Here is a 14,245-nt window from a genome sequence, read left to right as displayed (position 1 = left end):
TCTTGTCTGTCCCTGACAGCTGTCATCTGCTCACACCAGGCAGCCTAGGCAGTTCCCTTCAGTCACCCTTGTCTGAGGGGCAGAAGGATCTTGAAGCTTTCAGATCACATGGTGCCTCCAGGGACGCTGGGGCATGTGCTCTGTGCTCTTAGATTCTGGACTTATGGTGAAAGGGCAGGGTTATTCCCGTGGTGTGACCGGAGCTCCAGGTGGAAATCTGGGAGTGGGCTCAGAACCTGGGCCCTCACCCAGGGGCCCCTCCTGCTACCCTCCCCAGATGTGACACGAACAGCCCCGGGGCAGACAGGTTAGCCCGAGAGGCGCCATTGGACAGCCCCACGGCTGCTGCACACACAGCACAGTCACCAGCGAGCACCAATCCCGCCCCTAGGCCTCTGGGAGTCCAGAAGCAAGAACTGCCCACCACTCTGCACTCCCGGAGCCTGGTGTGTGGCTCGATGCGGGGCGGGGCCCAGGGAGGAGAACAGGGCGTCAGTGGTCTGGAGTCAAGGCCTCCCTGGAAAGTTGGCCCTACCGCCCGCCTACCCGGCAGGAGATGCCCACAGCCCTGCCCCATCGTCCTGTGGGCGTGGAGGCCAAAGGCTTGACCTGCCAGGATCCCCAGCCAGCAGGTGGACTGAGGGACCCCTTCTTTACTGCTTGATTCTTGGGTATCATGTTCACACCCAGAATTCCCCTTTCTTTTTTCCACTGTGGAATCGCACCCAGGGCAGATGGTTCTGAATCGCTGTTCATTCAAAAGCCACGTACCGGGCCAGGCTCTGCACCAGGGCTGGGGGCCCACCCTCGGGCAGCTCGCTGTCCTCTGGGGAGTCAGGCAGATGCATAAACTAAAACACGGTGACGAATGACGGGCGGGGAGGAGTCGGCAGGAACCAAACGGGCTGTTCGTCTGAGGCGCCCGGAGCAGGAGCCGGCCCTGCAGCGCAGAATCGACGGGAGGGGTCTCCCTTGCCCAGAGCAAGGGAAGAGCTCGAGAGCCGGGGCAGCTAGAATCTGGTGAGCTGGAGGGAGGGTCGTGGGAGGTGAGCTCGCAGAGGTGTGGAGCCCAGGGGCCCGGAAACGAGCACGGGTTGCACTCTTCCTGTGTAGACAGCACCAGAGAGTCTGTGGAGACCCGAAAGAGCCCCCAGGAGCCAATGATGCCTGTGGACAGGAGGCCCTGTTCTCCAGTGGGCACCTAGGGTGGAAGAGTGACCCTGGAAGCAGCCCTGCCTTCCTCCTTGGGATCCCAGCCCCGTGTCTCCACCCAGGGGGACAAAGTGGACGCTGTGGGGATGCCCGGGGTCAGGGCGGGGTATTGCCTGGAGGCTGGCCTGCAGCCTGCGCTCTGCTCCTCCTGCCAGGCCACCTCCTCCCCCCCTTCCTTGTCCATGACTCTGACCTAGAATGTTGGGGACCAAGCACAGGCCCACAGTCCACTGGCCGGGGGAGCCCGGCAAGCCCTGCTGTCTCCCTGGGCCCCGGCCATGATTGGGTCCTCTGTCCCAAGCAACCCTGCCTGGCCCGGCCCTCCTGTGGGCATGTGTCTCTCTGGCCGAACCTGTTTGGAGCCTTTTTCTCAGTGCCTCCTGTCCCCTTCCTCCTCTGGTCCCAGTGGTCCCCTGGAAGTGCTCAGTCAGGGCTCACTGACCACCAGACCCCGGCCCGCCATTGTTTCCCATAGTTTTAAGGAAAGTACTGACCACCTGGACAGGCAGGAAATGAAGGAACCCCCTCCCCTCCTCTCACCTAATGCCGCACTACCCAGTAAGTGTTTCTGAATGAGTGAACATATGAGTGAATGAATGAATGGCTATAGTGTTACCAACTTGGAAACATGATGGGACCTTCATTCTTCCCCCCAAGTGGACGGAGCCCTGGCTGGGAAGTCTGCTGGGGAAGCCCAATTCAGTGTCCTCACCTGGTCCCCAGCATATGCCACCCCCAGACCCCTCTGTTCTCGGTCCTTCCCAGTAGAACGAATCGTACCTGTGAGGATCCCACTGAGGAGGTATGGGGAGCAGGGCTGCTCAGAGGCCCAAGAGAGATCGGGATATTTTAATTTTTATCTTAAAAATAAAGAAATGCTAAAACTAGGTTTCAAAAATGGTGGTAATTTTAAATGTTTACGTTTAACAAATGAACACTTAACACACACACACAAATATAACCATGCCATTTACGGGATAATTACAGTGTTTATAAAAGAAAAACCTTAGTTCATGGCAGGCTCCAGGCACAGTGTGGTCCAGAAATGGGACACAGGTTCGAAATTGAAAGACAAATGGCTCCTCTGAGATGCGTCCGTCTCGTTGGGAGAGTGGAAGGTGAAACCTTGAGGCCCTCTGGGGGTGTGTGGTCCAGCGCTCGTGCTCCCTGACCCCGTATGACGGGCCCCAGCGGTTGGAAGGCTCCCCTTCCCCACATGCACAGTGGTGGCCCCAGCCCCGCCAACTACACACCTACACTGGCCTGAGGGCTGCAGGGTGGGGGCTGGGGGAGAGCATGAGGGGCCCGGGTCAGAGACTGCCCAGGCCCCCCAGCCAGCACAGGCTACCGCCAGTCCTCTCCTCGGGGGGCCCAAAGGCCGAGCCAAGAGGCAGGAGCTTAGGTTCTGCTTTCTGAACAGTGTTGGAGGACAGAGGTTAGGGACCCTGGGAGCCAGCTGCCCTGGCCTTTACTGCCCTGGGTTAGCTGTGTGTTGGCCGTGGGGCCACTCACTGGGTGCCAGGCTAACAGAATGTCAGCTTCTGCCCTTTACTGTTTTTTGGAAGGAATTATGCTCAACAGTAAGGAAATGGTGAGATAAAGTGGAAGGAACCTCTGCTCTACCCCTTACTAGCTTGGCCTCCTTGACAGGTTACATAACTTCCTCTGCACTTGAGTTGCCTACTTGGCAAAAGGGGACAGTCACCCCAGCGTCCCCAGGCTCTTGAGAAGACGGAGTGTAGGCAGGTGTTTGGCCAAGTAATATTCCACTGTAAGGAGAGACCACATTTTCCATTCATTGCTTGGTGGGCAATTGGGTTGTTTCCACTTTTTCACTGTTATGAATAGTGCTATGAACATTCGTGTACAAGTTTTTATGTGGACATGGGTTTTCATTTCTCTTGGGTATACACCCAGGAGTGGAATTTCTCTGTTTAACTGTTTGATGAACTGCCAGACTGCTTTCCAGAGTGGCTGCACCACTTTACACTTCCAGTAGCAACGTATGAGGGTTCCAGTTTCTCCAGATCTTCACCAACACTTGTTACTGACTTTCTGATTAAAGCCATCCTAATGGGTGCAGAGTGTTATCTCCTCGTGGTTTTGATTTGCATTCTCCTGATGCCTAATGATGATCAAGTGTCTTTTATGTGCTTCTCAACCAGTTATCTGTCTTTTTTGAGAAATGTCTATTCAGCTTCTTTGCCCATTGTAAAAAACTGGGTTGTCTTTTTATTATTGAGTTGTCAATGGTCTAGATACAGGTTCCTTATCAGATATGTTTCTCTCACTCTGCGTTGTCTTTCCCTTTTCTTTATAGTGTCCTTTGATGCACAAAAGATTTTTATTTTGATTAAGCCCAATTTATCTATTTTGGTTTTGTTGCTGTGCTTTTGGTTTTTTTAGTTTTTCAAATACACAAAACAGTCTCTTGATTCTAAAGTGAAAAGGTACGCTCAGAGTAGCCTCACGCCCATTCCACCCACCCCGTAGGTGGCCATTTACTTTAATTTCTGGCTTATCATTCCTGTTTATGTTTGCAAATTTTATGAAGAGTGAGCTTGTTGGGTCAGGAGTTGACACCTCAACAGTCTGCTGGATATTGCCACATTTTCATCTGTGGGTCATACCACTTCTGTCCTAGCAGTGTTACAGGAGAGTGCTGTTTCCCAAGCACTTGTATTCTATTTCCCACAGCACTTGTACTGGGGTTTTGCCAATCTGAGAGGTGAAAAATGTTCTGTGTAGCTTTTTAAAAAATGTCAACTTTATTAAAGTACAATTTACATATAATAAAACACACGCATGTAAAGTGTGTAGTTTGGTGAGTGTGGCAAGTGATCTACTTTCTGTCACCATAGGTTAGTCTTGCCCTTTCCAGAATTTCATATAAATGGATTTATGTAGACTTGTGTCAGACTCCCGTGACTCAGCATAGAGATTCTGAGATGTATACACATTGCTGTGTGCCTTGGTGGCTGGTTCCTTTGATGGGGAGCAGTGTCCGCTGGATGGATGTCACTGTTTACCTGTTGATGGACATTCGGATTGAGCCTAGTCCGTGCCTATTAGGACTAAAGCTGCCATGAGCATTCTTGCACAGTCTTTTTGCAGACCCGTGTTTGCATTCCTTGGGGTAAATGGGAGTGGAGTCGCTGGGGCGCATGTGATGTGTATGTGGACTCTTCTCCTCACGGACTGTGCCGTTTCCATTCCGACGAGAAGCAGCTGGTGAGTCCCTGCTGCTCCACATTCTCGCAGACCTTTGGTGTTGCCAGCCACTATTTTTCATTTTGGCCATTCTAGAAGGTAAGGTATGCTCTTTGTGGTTTTTTTTTTTAATTTAAAATTTTTATTGCAGTATAGTTGATTTACAATGTTGTGTTAGTTTCAGGTATACAGCAAAGTGAATCAGCTATACATAAATCCAATCTTTTTTAGATTCTTTTCCCATATAGGTCATTACAGGGTATTGAGTAGAGTTCCCTGTGTTATACAGTAGGTCCTTATTAGTTATCTGTTTTATATGTAGTAGTGTGTATATGTCAATCCCAGTCTCCCAATTTATCCCTCCCCCCATCCTCTGGTAACCGTAAGTTTGTTTTCTACATCCGTGACTCTACATCTGTTTTGTACATAAGTTTATTTGTACCCTTTTTTTTAGATTCCACATATAAGTGATGTATTTATTTTTCTCTGTCTGACGGATTTCACTCAGTATGACAATCTCTAGGTCCATCCATGTTGCTGCAGATGGCATTATTTCGTTCTTTTTTATGGCTGAGTAATATTCCATTGTATATATGTACCACATCTTTATCCACTCCTCTGCTGATGGACTGTTGGTTGCTTCCATGTCTTGGCTCCTGTAAACAGTGCTGCAGTGAACATTGGGGTGCATGTATCTTTTCGAATTATGCTTTTCTACAGATATATGCCCAGGAGTGAGATTGCTGGATCATATGGTACTTCTGTATTTAGTTCTTTAAGGAATCTCTGTACTCTTCTCCATAGTGGCGCTACCAATTTACATTCCTACCAACAGTGTAGGAGGGTTCCCTTTTCTCCATGCCCTCTCCAGCATTTACTGTTTGTAGATTTTTTTAAACTTATTTATTTTATTTATTTATTGCTGAGTTGGGTCTTCGTTGCTGTGTGCGGGCTTTCTCTAGTTGTGACAAGTGAGGGCTACTCTTTGTTGCGGTGCACGGGCTTCTCATTGCGGTGGCTTCTCTTGTTGCGGAGCATGGGCTCTAATTTTGTGGGCTTCAGTAGTTGTGGCTCGCAGGCTCTAGAGTGCAGGCTCTAGAGCGCAGGCTAAGTAGTTGTGGCGCATGGGCTTAGTTGCTCCGTGGCATGTGTGATCTTCCCGGGGAGGGCTTGAACCCGTGTTCCCCTGCATTGGCAGGCAGATTCTTAACCACCGTGCCACCAGGGAAGCCCTGCTTGTAGATTTTTTGATGATGGCCATTCTGACCAGTGTGAGGTGGTATGTCATTGTAGTTCTGATTTGCATTTCTATATAGTGCTATTGAGCATCTTCTCATGTGCTCTTTGGCCATCTCTCTGTGGTTTGGGTTTGCATTTCTCTAATAGTGATATTGAGCATCTTTCATGCGCTCTTTGGCCATCTCCTCTCTCTGTGGTTTGGGTTTGCATTTCCCTAAAGGCTAAGGATGCCGAGCATCTTTTCAGGTTCTTATTAGCATTGTATTTCCTCTTCTGTGAAGTAAGTGTTCAGACCTTTTGCTCACTTTTAAAAACTCAGGTTATTTGTCTCTTTATCATCGAGCCGGAAGAGTTCTTTGTATATTCTGGATCTGAGTCCTCTTTATGTACAGTGTGGCTCTGTCGTTTGCCTTTTCATTTTCATAGTGGTGTCTTTCAGAGACCAGAAATTTTGAATTTTGTGTCCTAAGAAATTTTAGCATTTCTTTTCTTTCAAGTAAGGTTGAACACCTTTTCTTACGTATAAAAGCTATTTGCTTATCTTTTTCTGTAAACTGCCCATGTCTTTGGCCTGTTTGGGTTTTTTTTTAATCAGTTTATTGGTCTTTTTCTTCTTGATTTTAAGAGCTATTTATATGTTAGGGGGATGAGCCCTTCATGGTGTGTGGTGATATTTTCACCCAGTGTGTCATTTGTCTTTTCAACGTTGCTTACAGTGTTTTTTCCATGCAAAATTCCTCACGTGTGTCTTTACATCATCCACTGTATCTGTTTTTATTGTTTATTGATTTTGGATCATCGGCTCCCCACTCCCAAGTTATAAAGAAATTCACCCACGTTTGCATCCAGTATTTGAATGGTTTCATTTTTTTACACTTACATCTCTGCTCCATTTGGCCTCGATTCTGATATACAGTGAGGCATGGAATCAATTTTATCTTTTTGCAAATGACTCTCCAGTTGTCCCTATGTCGTTTATTTAAAAGCTCATATTTTTCTAATGATTTGAGATCACATTCCTCAGACCTTTATTATTAAGATACTAAATTTCCATGTGTATTTGGACATTCTGTTCTGTTCTGTTTCTCGACTCATTTGGTTCCACTGGCCCATTTGTCTGTGCTCCTGCTGACACAACCCTGTAAATTACAGGCTTTATGACTTGTTTAAACACAGAGTAGGGGAACTGCCTCACTGCTCTTTTCATACTCAAAGGTTTTCTTAGATAGTCTTGCTTATTTCCTTTTCCACATAAACTTTAAAACCAGCTTGTCTAGCTCCAGGAAAGATACTTGATTTTTTAAAAACTGAGATTGTGTTAAATTTATATGTTTACTTGGGAAAGTTGACATCTTTATTGATGTTGAATTGTCCCGTGCAAAAAACACAGGGTGTATCCCCATTTATCCCACTTTGCTTTTCATACAGTGTCTGTGAGGACTGTTACAGGACTGTTCTGGAGGATCTTCTCCCTAAAGATGTTGTGCATTTCATGTTAGGTTTACTCCCTAGTAATTTATCTTTTTCATTGCTCTTACAATGGGTTCTTCTCTTTCATTATGTTTTCTAACTGGATGTTGTTTGTATACAGGAAGGCTATAATTTTGTGTCATTAATTTCATATCTTGCTATCTTACTGAATACTCGTTATTATCTGTATTCATCTTAGCATTTATTTTCTTGGGTTTTCTAGGTATACTTGCATATCATCTGCAGAAAAGATCATTTATCTCTTCCTTAGGGTACGGACATTTTTAAAGCTTTGCGTTACATATTGCCAAATCTCTTCTTTTAAAAAAACACGGTACCAATTTATACTCCTCCTGGAAGTGTTTCACCATACCCTTGCCAGCACTGAGTGTTAACATTTTTAAAATCTTTGCCAGTTTATTACAACCTTTATTCATTAAGAGGACATGGCCCCGTCTTCCCCAGGTGGTGGGCAGAAGGCTGAGGACCTAGCAGGGAACAGACTAACCTGGGAGTCCACGGTCTACCAGGAGCTGAGGCTTAACTTTCTCCCCTGCCCCCAACTTTACTGAGGAATGGCTAACAAATTAAAACTATATATTTAGGTTGTACATGTGATTTTTTAAAGGTATACAATGTGATCATCTAATATGTGTATACTTTTGAAATGATGTCCACAGTCAAGTTAATTAACACATCCTTCAGCTCACAGCCCTTTTTTTATTTGTGGTAAGAACACTTAAGATCTACCCTCTTAGCAAATTTAAAAAGTATACAGTACTATAAACTACAGTCAGTAGGCTGTACACTAGATCCTCAGGATTTATGCTGCTTATAACTGAAAGCTTGTACCCTGTGACCATCTCCCCATCCCCTCCAGGGCCTGGCAACCATCCATCTACTCTCTGGTTCTATGAGTTTGGCTTTTTTAGATTCTACACGTTAAGTGATATCATACAGTATTTGTCGAGGCTGAAGTTTCTGGAGGTTTACACTTAAGACTGCTGCTGCCCTCCTGAGCCCAGCCAACGGCAAAAGGACTGGCTGCCCTAGCAGAGAAACCCCATCTCCGGCCCAGAGAACACATTCTGGAAAATCCCTGAGCAGTTCTGTAAAATCCATTGCCTCCCCCCAACCCCCCTTTTGCTGAGTCCCATCATAATCAGCCCTTTGGGTGCCTTACTTGATCCCCTACGCAGCCTGGGCAGTGCCAGGAACAAGGGGAAGAGCCAGGATCCCTCCCCGCTGCCCACGCTCAAGCCAGCTCTCTCCCCGCCCCGCCGTGTGCAGAGGTAGGGCCGGGTGCTGAGGAGTCCTCCCCAGAGCTGAGAGCCAATAAGATGGATGACAGAACGGATTAAGGCTCCTGCTTTCCCATTAAAGCCCTTCCCAGAGCCTGGCCCCCTCCTCCAAGCAGCCTGCCCCAGCCCTGAAGCCCAGGCAGCCTTTTTACTCACATAACCCTTTCCCTCTCACCTGTGTTCCCAGCTCTGTACCTTACTTGCTGTGTGATCCTGGGCTAGTTGACTCCCCTTCTCTGAGCCTGTTTGCATCTACACCTCCTCACAGGCTGTTGTGAGAAGTGGAGGAGGGAGCATCTGCGCCAGGTCGGCAGAGCCCACGTGTGTTTACTGAATGAGAGAGTGAAAGAATAAATGAATTGTGTCAGAGAGCCCTCTGGTGCCCCTTCCCCCACTCAGATGGTTAGAACTGGAGGTGCGTCCGATGCAGCCTTAGTCGGAAAGGCAGCAGCTCCTCCACCACCAGCCCCCATCCCACCCGAGGGGGCAGGCCCAGGGGTCTGTTTCAAGCCTTGCTGAGGAGGATCTGGGCGGGGAGCCTGGCCCAGAAAAGGGCAGGGCCACCAGGCCACCCTCAGGCTGCTGGGCCCCAGCCCCAGTCCCTCCGCACCATCCCCGCTGCTTCGGCGTCTGGACCTTGGTGGTCTCGTCCCAGTGTCCTTGGACAGCAGGGTGCATGTAAAAGTGAGGGTGTGTGTGGGAGGCACACCCACCACCAGCCCTCGGCCCCAGGCAGTCGGTCCTCAGGAGAGAGGAAATTTCCTTCTCTGTATTTATTTTCCACATCCCCGACACTGAAAGCCAAGCTGGTGTTGATATTTACCTTGGCTGGGACTCCCCATCTCTCCGGGCCAGCCTCGCGTAAACACGATGTTCCTTTCCTCGGCTCTGCCAGCATTGAGGTGGCCTTTTGCAACCAATTCTAGGAATTTTGAAAGTCTGTAGGCGTAAGTTCAGGGCCCAGGCGCACAGGGTGCGAGGAGCGCCTGGGGGCTCCATGCTGGCCTTGGGCCTTCTCCCGGGGGTTCACGCTGGGGGTGCAGAGACAAAGCTGGGCCTGTGGGGGCCAGCGGGCAGGGCCCCCCTCATTCCTCTCGTTCCTCGGGGCCCGTGGTGGCCAGAGGGCTTACTCTGGAGGGCAGCAGTGGTCAGCGCCACAGAAATGGGAGTGAGTGGGGGGCTGGGCGGGGCAGGGACGCTGCGGCAGTGGGAGGGTCCGCACGGCCCGGTCCAAATCCCAGCTCCCCCAGCTCGGCCACCGGGGGCTCATTCACCAGGGAGGCCTTGGGCAAGCGACCACAGGGCTCCGAGACGTGGTTTCGTTATACAGGAAACGGGGTGTCAGTCCCTTGGTAACAAGGGGGCTGAGGCACTGCAGGTGGCAGCCGTGTTCCTTTTGCTGTCGCCACAGCTGCACGGCTTTGAGGCAGCATCACAGGTGGTGCCGGGTGAACGAACGCTCTGAACATCTCCCGTTCTCCACGCAGATCTGGGACATGAGCGACGACGAGACCGTCTGACACTCCCCCACCCTGGCTGCCGGCCCGCTGAGGGGCTCTCAGTCTCCGGAGCAGGACGCTGCCCCCAGGACCGGTGATTGTGGTGATTCTCCAACCTTTGTGGTCCCCTCATCTCCATACCTTAAGGACTGGGGCCCTCCCTCTGCTGCCCGGGAGCTTCTCCGTTTCTTATGATTCATGGTCCCACCAGTTCTCAGCTAAATAATAACCTTGGCTTCGGCCTTGCCAGTGATCTGGGACTTGGTTCCCTCCACGAGCAGTTCTTTCTTCTTGTTGTCACACGTGTTTGGTAGTCAGGCTCCCGGGATTCTCCTGGCCGTGACCCCCACGGGGTGGAATGAGGAGAGGGAGGAGTTGGCCCAATGCAGAGCAGGCAGGGAAGTGAGAAGTCAGCTCCTTGCCGCAGCCATCGCGGGGGCAGTGCCACAAAGCCCGCAGAGGGGCCCCGGGCACGTGTGAGCGCTGGGGTTCTCGTCAGCTTGGCCTGCAGGCGGGGGAGGCAGGAGAGCTGAGGCACGTGCGGGACAGAAGGGACCGCACTTGTCCCTGTGAACCCAGAGCCCCGCTGAGGACGGAGTCTGCTGCCCAGACAGCTCCCCCCGCCTGCGGGCCTGTCCTCAGCTGCGGGCTCTGGAGGACGCAAGTGTCTGCTGCTTTGTGCTGGTGGCAGGGCCCAGGGACAGCTCCTCGAAGCTGCCTGCGTGGGGCCCCTCCTGCCTCTGTACAGGCCACCCGAGGCCCAGAGAAGGCTTCAGACCCCACGTGAGAGCCTGCTCTCCTGCCACAAGCAGGGGCGGCTGCGCCTTCCGTCCCAGGCTCCTCCCTGGTGGTGGCCTGGAAGGCCCGACTCTGTGTGGGCTGGAGTCCGTGGTGTGTCTGCCTCAGCCTGTGGCCAGGTGTCTATCAGGGGTGGCGGGAGGGCTCTGCCGTGGGCCCCTTGGGCTGATTTTCCTCCTCCTCCTGGGTGAGCACGTCCGTGCCAGCCTCAGAGCTGGGCATGGAACCCAGGAGAGGGGCCATTTCCACTTTATTTCTGTGGTGTCATCTTTTTTTGTCTTGGGCCTGGAACCAAAGTCAGAATTGAGTCTGAGTCGTACAAGAGTTGGATTTCTGTAAGTAGGTTAGGTAAATGACGTTACTCCTAGAGAGTTAAAATTACAGCTTTCCAGCCTGTGCGGGGCTTAAATCGGAGGCCACTGTACAGCAGGGCAGGGCTGCTGAGCCTTGCCCCAGCCTCTCTGGGGCTTCAAGCAAAGGTCCCGCCCAGCCTGGCTCTGTCACTGCAGGACCCAAGGATCACACATACAGTCTGTGGTTTAAGAGCACTTTATTATTGTTCTTAAGGCTACTTTTAAGTACAAAAAAAAGATGGCCTGCCAAACCTTTTTTTTTCTTCTTCTTCCAGGAAAAACAGGCCACACAGAGAATGGTATATTACAGATTTACAGACATGGAGAGAATGGTCAGAACACACTGCAGATGGCGTGGCTCTGTGAAGAACCTCTCTGTGCCCCCCGAGGCCTGGGAGTGTCCCTTCCTGGTGACCGTTTGGTTTCCTGCCCGAGGCCCCTCCCAGGTGCTGCCTATCCCAGATAGGTCAGCGCACCAGGGACCCGGCCCTCAGTGCCACCGTCCCTCGCAAAGCGATGGCCTCGCTGGTGGACGCGGGCGTGCGAGGAGCCCGTTCTGCACAGAGCCGCCGGCAGTGGGGTTGTTTTCCTGGGGCGACGCTCAGTAGCCTGTAGCAATAACAAACTAGTGGCTATTAAGGCAGATGCAGTGTTCTCATAGAATAACTGTGTTCCTGCACTTTTACAGACAAATCTACGACAAAAAAAAGATCAACTTTTTTTTCCAAACAACAAAAAAATATGAATGATTACAATAGGAAAGGGAAAAATTAAATAGCTACATATCATTAACAAATTAATTGTTCTTCAAAAAATACCTACAAATTTCTCTGTACATTCTTTACGCACAGCGTAATGATGGTCTTAAAGTTACCTATATAAAAAAAGTGTTCTCAACGATTTTTCCTACAGAAAATATAGGGGCCTGAATGCAGAAGCCTGGAAGCCCAGTTAAGTGGGAGGGGAACATGTGCGGGGGCCAAAAGGGGAGGCTTTCCTCCGCCTTTTCAAATACCTACAGCCACCCTGTGGCCGCAAGAGCCCATCCTCCTGCCTGTTCACCAATGCCAACCAGCGAACCTGTACTTTTCTCATACTGACAACCAGCCTCGAGAGCTCCGGTGAGTCCACGGTGCCTCGCGGGTGAGGTGGTCATGCCCGAGTCACCTGGCCAGGTGACTGCTCAGGCCCTGTGGTGGGCAAGGCTGGAGGGTAGTAGCACAGGGGAGGGGCAGGGGCATGGAAACGTTCACCAGAAAGAAGAGCAGCTGTCGAACATCCACAGCTGGGTCTGTCATGCTTTCTTCTTCACTAAGTTCTAGTTAGTAGCTATTACTATAGCAAACGATAATAAATGCAGTCATAACTGTATAAAGTCAGAGGAATGTATACTGCCTTGGCCCCAGCGTACGAGGAAGCATACAAAACACCATCTCACAGATTGTCAGGAATCTGCTGTTCAGCCACGAGTTCAAAGGGAGCAGTTTCTGCATCGAGGGAAGTTGGAAGACACAAGTCCCAACTGCCCTGGGAGCGCGTTAAGAAGCAGACAGGGATGCAAAAAATAACTGATGCTGTCAGCCTGCAGCCACAACTCGAGCATCCTGCTCTGCAGCTGACCAGCCACTCGCCCGCCTGTGTCCAGGGCCTGCCAGGGACCGACTGGCCCCACGCTACTTGGGAGTAACGTGAATATCAAACACAAATCTTAGAGTACAACTGTACCAGCAGTAAGTATATCTAGGACTGTAACTGACAAAAATAAACGAATTCTGAAAAGAAGCTAGTAAGTATTAAGCTTTCTGTTTACTGTCTATACAATTAATAGAAACCAGCTATTTTTAGCCATTAAAACATGCATCACGTTTAAAGCACTACAGAATCCTCCAACTTCAGCTCTAGTCTAACAAACTGCAGTGTTTAGAAAAGGTAAAATGCCCGTGATTGGTAGAGTCTGCAGTCCAGTTGCAAGCACCTGAAAATCTAGACAGAGAAAGACCTATAAACCTGCATGAGACTTCCCCTTCCAAAGCAGTTTTGTCTAAATTAATACAACAACAGAAAAACACACCCATGGTCAGAAATGTCATCCTTAAACCCTCCGTTTTTCAGCAGTTTGCCCTCAGAGTACTATCATCTCGCACAAAGTTGTCAGGCAGGCAACTTGAGTCCTCCTCCCATAGTGCAAATCAGACACGACAGTTCTGTTCTCTTCAAGTAGACGCACACACACAAGCGCACACACAAACGTGGGCTGGAAGCTGAGCCGCACACGCCCCGGTCTCGAGAAGCAAATGAAAAAGCACAAAGCGTCTGGGTCACCAGTGGCCTGGCCCGTGACTAAGAAAGCGCAAGCCGTGGAGTCCAGGCCCTGTCGGGCAGCTGACCTGCATTGAGGCTTCTTTGGTAACCAAGGCAGGGACTGGGGAGCGACAGCGGACAGAGGTTCCACGCGCAGGTGCTGCTATCACGTCTGAGGGCCCCGGGTACGGATACCAAACAAGTACAAAACAAAACAAAAATCCCGACGACGTGGTTTTTGCGAATAAACCATCCCTCCCTCCCCCCCCACCCCCACGATTTTTTTTTTTTCATTTTTCCATTTTTTAAGCACTGACTGTTCGAAGCTCAGGCAAACCATGCAGATGGACGTGGCATTGGAGGGCGGTGCTCCCTTCAGGAGGCCACAGACGGGGAGTGGCTGTGGCTGACCATGTGGGCAGAGGGGCTGGCGGGCTGGCCCCTGCGAGAGGCCGACTCGGGGCTGCTCGACGCGCCGTCCTTGGCCGCCTTGATCTGGAGCCATGTGTCGCCCAGGGCTTTGGCGAAGTGGTCGTCCACAGAGCCCGTGATGGACACGGAGTTGGGCGCCGGCTCGGGCTCCTTGTAGTTCTTGCCCAGGCTCCTGCGGAAATGCTCCTCCACCACGGGGTCGCAGGTGGTGGCGGCTGCGGGGGGGAGGACAGCGGTCAGGGCTGGAACCCGGGGACACCAGGGGGGCCCCCGCACAGGTCACCTCTCTGAGCCTGCCACGGGGCGGCGCGCCTGCTGCGCCGGGCCGTGAACGCGTTCAGACCCCCCGTGCTGCAGCCGGCGGACCCCGCTAGAGGTGGGGCCTGGAGGGCGGGGCCGACGTACTGCTCCCCCGGCCCCCCCGACCCCC

The 14,245-nt window shown here is 51.0% G+C and overlaps 2 protein-coding genes across 19 annotated transcripts in view; one reads left to right on the top strand and one right to left on the bottom strand.

Annotated features, from left to right (window-relative positions):
- ATG7 (autophagy related 7) overlaps positions 1-13,629 on the top strand; it is a 328,672-nt gene extending 315,043 nt beyond the window's left edge. For 7 of the 11 annotated variants that reach the window (XM_060307162.2, XM_060307161.2, XM_060307164.2 and 4 more), the window contains exon 19: positions 9,920-13,628. In XM_060307162.2, the coding sequence (XP_060163145.1) occupies positions 9,920-9,952 (33 nt within the window). In that variant the 3' untranslated portion in view covers positions 9,953-13,628. Of the gene's footprint in view, positions 1-9,919 lie in introns of all 11 variants that reach the window. The other 4 variants (XM_070046586.1, XM_070046585.1, XM_070046584.1 and 1 more) reach the window with 1 other exon arrangement.
- VGLL4 (vestigial like family member 4) overlaps positions 11,263-14,245 on the bottom strand; it is a 161,916-nt gene continuing 158,933 nt past the window's right edge. For all 8 annotated transcript variants that reach the window (XM_060307172.2, XM_060307171.2, XM_060307170.2 and 5 more), the window contains one exon: positions 11,263-14,030. In XM_060307172.2, coding sequence (XP_060163155.1) covers positions 13,759-14,030 — 272 coding nt within the window. In that variant the 3' untranslated portion in view covers positions 11,263-13,758. The remainder of the gene's footprint in view (positions 14,031-14,245) is intronic.

Source organism: Globicephala melas, chromosome 11 (assembly GCF_963455315.2).
Source record: "Globicephala melas chromosome 11, mGloMel1.2, whole genome shotgun sequence".
Lineage (NCBI taxonomy): Eukaryota > Metazoa > Chordata > Mammalia > Artiodactyla > Delphinidae > Globicephala > Globicephala melas.
This window is presented reverse-complemented; position numbering and strand designations above follow the sequence as displayed.